Source organism: Echeneis naucrates, chromosome 24 (genome assembly GCF_900963305.1).
Source record: "Echeneis naucrates chromosome 24, fEcheNa1.1, whole genome shotgun sequence".
NCBI classification, from domain to species: Eukaryota; Metazoa; Chordata; class Actinopteri; order Carangiformes; family Echeneidae; genus Echeneis; species Echeneis naucrates.
Genome location: NC_042534.1, coordinates 334038 through 343473, shown reverse-complemented (window position 1 = coordinate 343473; position 9436 = coordinate 334038). Strand labels below are relative to the sequence as shown.

The 9436-nt window shown below is 45.4% G+C and overlaps 1 protein-coding gene across 1 annotated transcript in view; it reads left to right on the top strand.

The window, feature by feature from the left end:
• The window catches only part of galnt14 (UDP-N-acetyl-alpha-D-galactosamine:polypeptide N-acetylgalactosaminyltransferase 14 (GalNAc-T14)), a 45112-nt gene that overhangs the window by 1182 nt on the left and 34494 nt on the right, over window positions 1–9436 (top strand). The window contains exon 2 of the mRNA XM_029497060.1: window positions 6017–6186. Coding sequence (XP_029352920.1) covers window positions 6017–6186 — 170 coding nt within the window. The remainder of the gene's footprint in view (window positions 1–6016; window positions 6187–9436) is intronic.

The following is a 9436-nucleotide window of genomic DNA, read 5'->3' as shown; positions in this document are numbered from 1 at the left end:
GGACGGAGCCGACGGAAATGACTTTACAGAGCGGCTGTAAGCAGCTTCCATGGACGAACAATAATAAGACCGTTTTATAGGAGGCTCCATGCAGCAAGACCCCAGGTCTGCCAACCAGACCTCCTCCTCTTTTACCTTACCAACACAACAGACACACAACCAGCTGACATGTCTGGGAGTCTGTCAGCTGACTGTGGACTCAATGTTTCTTCTATCTTTCTTTGTTTACTCGTTTGTTCTCATGGACAGCAGCAGACGTTTGGCTTAAGTCCAAAGCAGCTCTAACAAACGTTCAAATGAAATATTCATCAGAACACATGAACAAGTCAAACACGACTGAATAAGCTTTAACATTTAATTTTTACAGGAAATAGATCGATTCCTGTAGTGACGGAGCTCCAGACACACTTCAATCAGCTTTTTATAATTTCATGGGTTGAAGGCTTTGTTGTTACCTTCTGTGTTGTCTTTCTAACCTCAGCAATGATCGACATTGAAACTGGCATATCTGAAGAACAGCTGTTTGAAGGGTGGAGCCAGTTTAAAGGTAGTTTAAGAACCAAAAACCATCTCAGTGTAGTTTTATATCTCCTCTCTCTGACCTTTAACACCGACTGTCAGACCTTCAGACCTTCAGACCTTCTGGATCTTCAGACCTTCTGACCTTTAGACCTTCTGGACTTTTAGATCTTCATCCTTTTTGACCTTCAGATTTTTAGACCTTCAGACCTTCATCCTTTTAGACCCTCAGACATTCTTGACTGTCAGACCTTCAGACCATCTGGACCTTTAGACCTTTAGACCTTCAGACTTTCTGGGTCTTTAGATCTTTAGACCTTCAAACACACACACACACACACACACACACACCGTGGTGTGAAGATATGTTGTGTATTATGGCATGTCTTGTCACTGACAGTTCATTTCCAATGAATGCTTGTCATTTATATATAAACACATGGTTGTGTGTCTGTGTGTGTGTGTGTGACATGTACAGACTCACTCAGATGCAACGCACATATCAATATATCACAAATTAAATTCATAAGAATGTAGTTTCAGTGTGACGCACCGACCCTGAGCTGGATGACAACTTCTTTAAAGCTGGAATTATCAGCTGCTCTCAGCTTCTGCAGCCTGTGTTTATCACACACACACACACACACACACACACACACACACACACACACACACACACACACACACACACGTACATACTTGGATAATTTCACAGTCAAAGATCTTTGATTATGCTGCATCCCGACTTTAAAAAAATCCTATTTCTGCTGATTCTTGCTGTTTTTTTGTGAAGCGTCTGAATCTTTTATAAAGGAGGAAAAACATTTCTTCCTGCTGAAAAACCTCACTGATTGGCTGTGTGTGAGTGACATCACACACGCCTGCGACCTGCCTGATTTCCCTGTCTCTAAACCTGGACTCTGGTCTGAGCCTTAAGTCCTTCATTGTATCCACTGCCCATCAGGGGGCAAGAAGAAGTCAGAATGTCTTGAAGTCTATGGGAAAATGCCCCTCCTTCTCCCTGATGAATTGTTGTTTATTTTGTGTGTCTTTGTGGTTGTCTAGTGTTTTGTGTAACTGTTTCCCGGATTACCCTAATCAATCAATTGTATTGATTGATTTTACACACTGATAGGAACTCTGATTTTATTTACAGTAACACAACAATAATTTTACCAAAAACATATGTAAACAGCATTATGATATTCACAGCAGAACATATTCACCTAGGTCTGTGTGTGTGTGTGTGTGTGCCTGTCTGTGAAAATTGTAATGAAATTGTAATTCTCACCTTGATGCATGTAGGATTGAGCCATCAATCTAGTTTATAGAGAGCGAAGGGTAAAATGAGAAGAAAGAGGGTGAGAGAGAGTGAGAGTGACAGCGAGGGGGGGAGAGAGAGAGAGAGAGAGAGGGAGAGGGAGAGAGAGTGAGAGCGAGGGGGAGAGAGAGTGAGAGTGACAGCGAGGGGGGGAGAGAGAGGGAGAGGGAGAGAGAGTGAGAGCGAGGGGGAGAGAGAGTGAGAGTGACAGCGAGGGGGGGAGAGAGAGAGAGGGAGAGGGAGAGAGAGTGAGAGCGAGGGGGAGAGTGAGAGGGAGGGAGAGAGAGAGAGAGAATAGAAGGATAACGTGATGCAAGATGAGAAGTAAAGTGAGAAAGACCCTAATGGATAAAAGATAAAGAAAAGGGAACACTAAGGAGAGTGTGTGTGTGTTTGTGTGTGTGTGTGTGTGGTGTAAAACAGCAGTGAGTCTACAGGACTCAGGTTTTAAAGGTTTTAAAGGGGACAGAACAAACTTATTTGTGCTTGATGTGTCATTACTGCTGCTGTTAGCATCATGATACACAACACTGACAAAAATCACTTTGACCAACTCGTGGATGTTGTGTTGTTGTTGTTTTACTTGTCCAGCTGTCAGTAAACATCAGTGTGTCTCTCTGAGCTCTGGGTTTGGCCTCCACCAGCTGCTGTTGGTCCAACACTTGTTGGTCTCCTCGTCCTGATCCTGTGCGACACTGTTGTGTCTCCTCAGAGTCGTTGTCGCCTTTCATGAAAAACCAGCACTTCCTTTCCTCCTCTACTCCCTCTGAAAAACCTAACCTTTCAGTCTGCAATACACACCCAGACACACACAGACACACACATTATTGAGTATTCCCTGACTGGCCTTGTTGCTGAGGGGCAATAAAGGAGGGGATTAGATTGAAAGCTCGAAGGCACACAGACACACACAACCACACTTATGGATGCACACACACTTAATAAGGAGTGTGAATGTGTTCACAGAGAACACACTCCGTCATTATTAGTTTTTATTACTTCTGCTGCTTGTTGTTGGATAACCACTCATTGTTTGTGTGTCTATGTGTGAAACAGTAAAAGGACGAACTCGTTTTGTGTTTTGTCTCTTCTGTGAAATTTGTTTTTATTCATGGTTTTTGCAGAAGGTGAAATATTACTGTGCTTCAGGACTGCTGGCTCTGCATCCTCAACACACACACACACACACACATTTATATTCACCAGTGATGGTTGGTTTTGTGGGAGAATCTTGAACAGAGATGATGATGATCAGATTAACAGCCGTAAACCAGGATGTATGGATCGGGGGGGCAGTACCTTCTGTGTCTGCCCTGAACGGTTAATGTGTTGATTGTGTAATGATTGTGTTGCAGTTAACTTCCTGCTGTGTGATAAACACTGATCATATTGTTGATTATTGATTAAAGTCATGTTTCAACTCTGTGTATCCGTGTGTGTCTTACAGTGTGTGAGGGGTTTGCAAAATATCCTTTTAATTCACAACCATCTGTCGCCTCACACACATACAAACACACACACACACACACACACACCCTAATGAACTCAGGCGTTGTGTGTGTGTGTGTGTGTGTTATAGACACAGATGTATGGGCTGGAACAGAAAACAATGTAAAAACAAAACAAGAAGCACTGCTGCAGGGAGAGAACTGTACACACCTTTAATTGATGACTGAGCTGTGTGTGTGTGTGTGTGTGTGTGTGTGTGTGTGTGTGTGTGTGTGTGTGTGTGTGTGTATGGTATGAATGCCTGAGCTCAATAAGCCCTGACTTCAAACAAACAGCAACTACAAAGACAAGGAGAGGAGACAAGGAGGGGAGAGAGGGAGAGGACATAAGGAGAGGAGACATGGAGAAGAGGATCTGATTGTTCTTGAATGTTGCTCCAGCTGTTTATGTGGGTTGTTGTCAGGGACTCAAACCAGCAACCTTACAGATCCAGACCTGCAGCCAGTCACATACAGATGACCCTCAGCTAATGAGAGCTGTCAAAGAGTGTATGTGTGTGTGTGTTGACTTCAGCTTTCTCATTATGAATGTAAATGTCTCAGTCTGTCTCCTTCCTTGGTGGCTTGGCTCAAAATGCTCTGACACACACACAGACGTACACAGCAACACACACAAAAACACAGACACACACAGGGTGTCTGGTGGTTTGTGCCTTAGGTTTGTTAATTGAATGTCTGTGTTCATGTAAGCAGTCGTGAGAGGCAGTGAGAGGCTGCCACAGTGCATTAGGAAGACAAGCCACGTGTGTGTTTGTGTGTGTGTGTGAGTGTGTGTCTGTGTTTTGTAAATAGTGCAGAATCCAGAGGACCTTGAATACAGCTTCTCTGGAGCTGTTAGCAAGACACAAACAAATCTTATAGAGAAGTAAGGAGGCTGCAGGGGTGTGTGTGACAGAGAGCAAAACCTGGTCCACACCCCGTTGTTTCCTCTTTCCTCCTTGTGTCCTCGTTTCCTTGTTTCCTCTCCTCTCCCCTGCACTGCATGCTGGGAGTTTGTCAGTAGTATTCCTCTCACCGATTGGTTGCTGCCATCAGGGTTTTTTAGGAGGAATGGCGTCCTCTGAGACTCCACCTCTGTAAATCTGGCCTGTGGAGTGGACGGTCCTGTTGGGAGACAGGACAGGTCTCCTGTCTCCTCTCTCCTATGTCCTGTCCCCTGTCCCCTATCTCCTCTTTCTTATCTTCTGTCTCCTGTTTCCTCTTTTATTTCCTTCTTCTCCTCCTCCTTCCCTCCTTTCATTCATTCCCTTCCTCTTGTTCTTCATGCTTCACCACCAGGAGAAGAACCAACACACACACAGACACACACAGACACACACAGTTGGACTCCCAGCCCTCTAATGGCCCCATTTAGACAATGTGTCGCATCAGCAAGTCGTACGGCTGAATAATGAGGAGAGAAGAAGGGGGGTGGGGGGATGATTTCCCTCCATCTAGACTGCTGCTCCTCCATAAATGTTGTTGTGTTACACCATCAGAGCCTCAACTCTGTGTGTGTGTGTGTGTGTGTGGTCGTTGGGGAGAAAAATGGCCTCCGGGGTTTTTGCTGAAGTTATGTTTATGATGGGGTGAAGGAGAGAGAGTGATAATGTGCAGTCTTTGTATCGCTCACCCACAGTGAAACATTGGCTCTCTCTTCAGCAGTGTGCACAAACACACACACAGCTGCCGCTGTTTGTTTGTGAGATTCATGTCTCACTTTAATGTTTTGTACCTGCTCAGAGGACAGTGCTGAGTGTTTGTCTCCGGCTCTGTCTTTGTCTGCTCATTAAAGATCAGAATGTTCCTTTGTTTTGTGTAGCATTCAGCAGTGAGTTGTGCGTTGGATTGTCGTTGGTCGTATTGATCGATTGATGAGCAGAGACTCAGAACTCCATCGGTGCAGGTTTAGTTTGTTGTATTGTCAGTGACGTTTGTGCTGCAGCTCCGGAGTCTCTGTAGAAATCACACCCTGATGATGTGTTCACTGACATCAGAGAGAGTCAGTGAGAAAAAAACCTTATATTAAAGGTGCAACCCAAAGAAAGTGTTCAGATCATTAAACTTTGTCTGAATGTGGCTGAGTGTGAAAGTGTGAGTCCGCATGGGTTCAACTCTTCTCTTTGTGTTTGGCTGCTGTGATGAAAATAAAGTAATGAGCCTTTAAAGCTCCAGGAAAATCTGCTGAGACACAAACTGCAGCATTTAGTCAGAAAACAAAAACAGAAGAGACAACGTCCAACATCCATCTCCCTAAACCTCAGAGAAACAGGAAGTTAAAAACCTCCTGAATCTTCCTTAAGTAAAGTGACCTTTAAAAACTCTCCAGACGCTTTAAACACACACACACTCATCTTTGCTGGATAATCACAGGTTATAATCAGAGGGAGACGTTCAGAACTAAATCTGTCTCAGTCTGATGAGTGTCACGCTGGGCGGCTTGCTCTGTTTTGGTTCTTTAACAGGTTCCTTCATTCATTTCAATGGAATGATGTCACAAAGGGGAAGATTCAATTTTAGCGTTTTTAGAGGACACATCTGTGGATGCTGAACCATCCTGGGTCTGTTGGGCTTTGGACCTTTAAACTTTAGACTGTATGGACCTTTAAAATTAAAGTTCTGTATTATTCTAAACTGACCGTCTTTGCAGTGTGATGTGATTAATCTGTAATGGCTGATTGATTGACAGATTTCAGAGGCAGAGTGGGAGGACATGTTGGAGGGTTTTGATGAGCGGGGTTACTTGGTGGCACGACGTTGGAAACCTGGTGATGACCCGTACACCCGGTATGCCTTCAACCAGAGAGAGAGCGAACGCATCCCCAGCAACCGAGCCCTGAGGGACACCAGGCACTACAGGTGCTCACACACACACACACGCGCACGCACACACACACACACAGTAACTGAGCAGTTGGCTGCGATTAATCCCCTAATTTAGATTATGCAACCAAAAACATTTCCATAGCAAAACCACCAAATTACAGTCCGTCTCTCAGTTAAGAAATTAAATTAGACAGCAGAATAGAAATCCTCTTAGAGCGCCGCCATGCTCTTCTGTTGGAGAGACGCTCCGCGGGGCAGATAAGGCCTCCGCCGCTTTGACAACTGCTGCCCTCTTAACACGTTTTACGAGATAAAAACTTCCTGGCTCTTGGGGGAAACTGAAAATACACACACAACGCTTTCTTCTGTCCTCCTTGTTTAGTTGTTTGTGTTGTAGTTTCTGACAGGATAACATCACAGTCTGTTTAAAGAAGTATTCATTTACACAAACACAACACCTATTCTCTCTACGACAGTACTGTGAGTACTTTTATTTTGAAAGGAGACAGTTATTTCCTGAGCTGTGTGTGGGTTAGGTTCAGAGTGAAAAAGTTAGCATGCCAAGTGCACCAGTCACTCACTGTAGAGCGCTTAACATGTCTTCATCCACGTCTGAAAGTAGTCCCCAGAAAAGCAGCGTTCCCAGCGGTGTTTGAGGAGGAGCTGTCAGTTTTCAGCTTCAGACAGCGTGAAGGCAGACCAGCTTGTTTCGGAGCCTCTGTGGATTTGTTGACAGTCTAAATGAACAAACAGGGTGGATTAGTGCCCTGTTTATATTTTCCAGAGGCTGATTTACAACATTTCTACGTTCTGTTGTTGATTCTGTTTTATTTTGTTTTCTCACTTTTGTTTTGTGTGTCTGTCATCCTGGATTTGTGTGGCTGGAAAATGTCTGTTTTATGTGACTGGAGCTGCTCAGGAGTTTGCTGGTGGTGATGTTGTGGCTCTCTGCTGCTGTTCGCTGTGAATAAGGCACAAAAAAAAAGGCACCAGGCTGTTCGTGGCGACGCCTGGCTCTCTAATGGGAGGTGGAATGTGGGCATTAATGGTGTGGCTGTTTGAGAATATGACTCAGTCCTGAGTGGCGTCACTGGCAGGCCCGCCGCAGCTCGTACACTGCGTTCTGAAGCTGTATACTGCAGATGATGGGATGTTTGATGTGTGTGTGTTTCCACACATCCATGTGTGTGCTAATGTGCATAAATGCATGTGGTGTCGATCGTTGCATCATCTGTTGTGTTTCCAGAGGAGGGAAATTCACTATCGAGCTGATGTAAGGCAGCTGTGTGTGTGTGTCTTTGACAGAAAAAGTGAGAAGTGTGTGTAGGAGGGGGGAAACCAGGGAAATGCTTACACATTAATCTGTTAGCACAGAGGTAGGGGGCTGATGGTGCTCATTTATCTTGGATGGAACGTGTGTGTGTGTTGTGTGATTATCTGTGAACTCAGTTACCATGTACTGCACATCTCAGCATTGCTTGGCAGTGAGAGTGATCACCTCTTCCCCCGTCAGGAGGAGAGAGGAGAACAACTTTCTGCTTTCTCTCAAACTGCTCTGCAGACTCACTCAGGTGATTCCTGCTCATCCTGCATTTGGTTGAAACCTGATAAGACACAACATGAGCTGTGATCACAGTCCTGATCCTTCAGAGGCTGAAGACCATCTGCCACAGAGACAGTCCAGTCCAGACCAGACTGGATGCTTCATGAATGTCCTTTTCCAGGACAAGAAGCCTATACGTTGTTATTTGTCTGTCTGCCATCTTGTTTTTTTGAAACCAGTAGAAGGTGGAGCTGTACTCCATCCAAATTGGGTGGTTCAGGCTGCCAGTCACACAGTAATGAACAAGAACATGAACTTCATGTTGTGTTGAAGACTGAGACCATAAACTCATCAGGAGAACGTTTACTGAGGAGGAGGAGGGACATTTTCCCATAGACTCCAACACAAACTGCTGCAGGTAAAACAGTGATTTCTCCTCCTCATCAGGCTCCATCATGATTACCACCCCTCAGCTCGTCTCTCTGTAACAGCAGGACCATAAAACACACTCAGCTTTTTCTTCTCCATCGTTTTTGGGCCAAAATAAAACACAGAGATGTTTGAACTTTTTCCTCACTTTGGCTTCATGAATAAGAACGTACAGGCAGCTCAGCTTGTTTGTGGTCTTCATGGTCCATATCCAAGGTCTGGATCTAACCCTGATGGCCCATGGACCTCTAACCTCTAGGTCCAGACCGTCTGGACCTTTAAACTGGCTTTGGACGGCTCGACCTTGAAGTGTTCCTGGTTTTCTGAACGTGACATTGATGTTTGCTCAGGCGGTTGGCTGGTTGTGTCTGTGCTGCATTTTGGGTTGGGGGGCTGTCCAGTTACTGTGTAATTAGGAGGGGGGGGGGGTGCCACAAGCTGCTGAGAGGAAAGATAATTGCCACATGCAGAGTTTGAGAGGCTATGTGTGTGTGTGAACCACTCCACTTCAGTACTCTGCTATTATCTCAGCGAACAATGGATCCTCCCTCCGTCTGGTTCCCGACAGACAGACAGAGTCTATAAAACCAACAGGTCCCAGCCTGGAGACAATCAGCCAGTCCAGGACGGAGGAGACGTGTCCCACAGGGGTTGATATGGCAACAAGGACGTGGGGAATAAAAATGATTGTAATGCAAGACAGGGAAAACAGGAAGTGGAGGTAAAATGAGCTGGTGCAAATCTGGATTATGGGACACACATGTAGAACCAGGAAGAGGAACCAGGACAAAGGAACATGCGCTTTGTTTTGCCTCCTCATGGTGAGAAATGTGATAAGGCTGCAGTGTTTTGTTGCCTCTCCTCCAAAATGGAGGCATATTCCTTGTAACCGTCGGCAACTGGAGATAAGCCCATATCGCTCCACTGGGGTGGTTACTAATTACTTCATTGCTTTGTGACTCAGTGAAGCTTGATGGTGTATCACTAACCCGATCATGTAGTCATCCTTTGTGTGTGTGTTCTCTCACACTCTGTCGGCTGAAAACCCCTGAAGAAGAAGCTGAAGTCTGACTCCTCAGGCTGGTTTCAGAAACCGTTCCTGGATCAGACTGCTCCTCTGATGTCTCCGATCTGGTCCCAGAGCCAGGAGGCGGTTCAGGCCCTCAGAGGAAAGCTCTGTGTGAGGCGAAGAAATCCCCTTGGTGTATTGTGGGTAATCTGCTGATGTGGAACCTGAGCTGAAGCACCACAGCGCTCGACAACGCCGCAGAGTGACAGTGACGCTAAGCGGCTTTACCAGCAGGCGCTCTG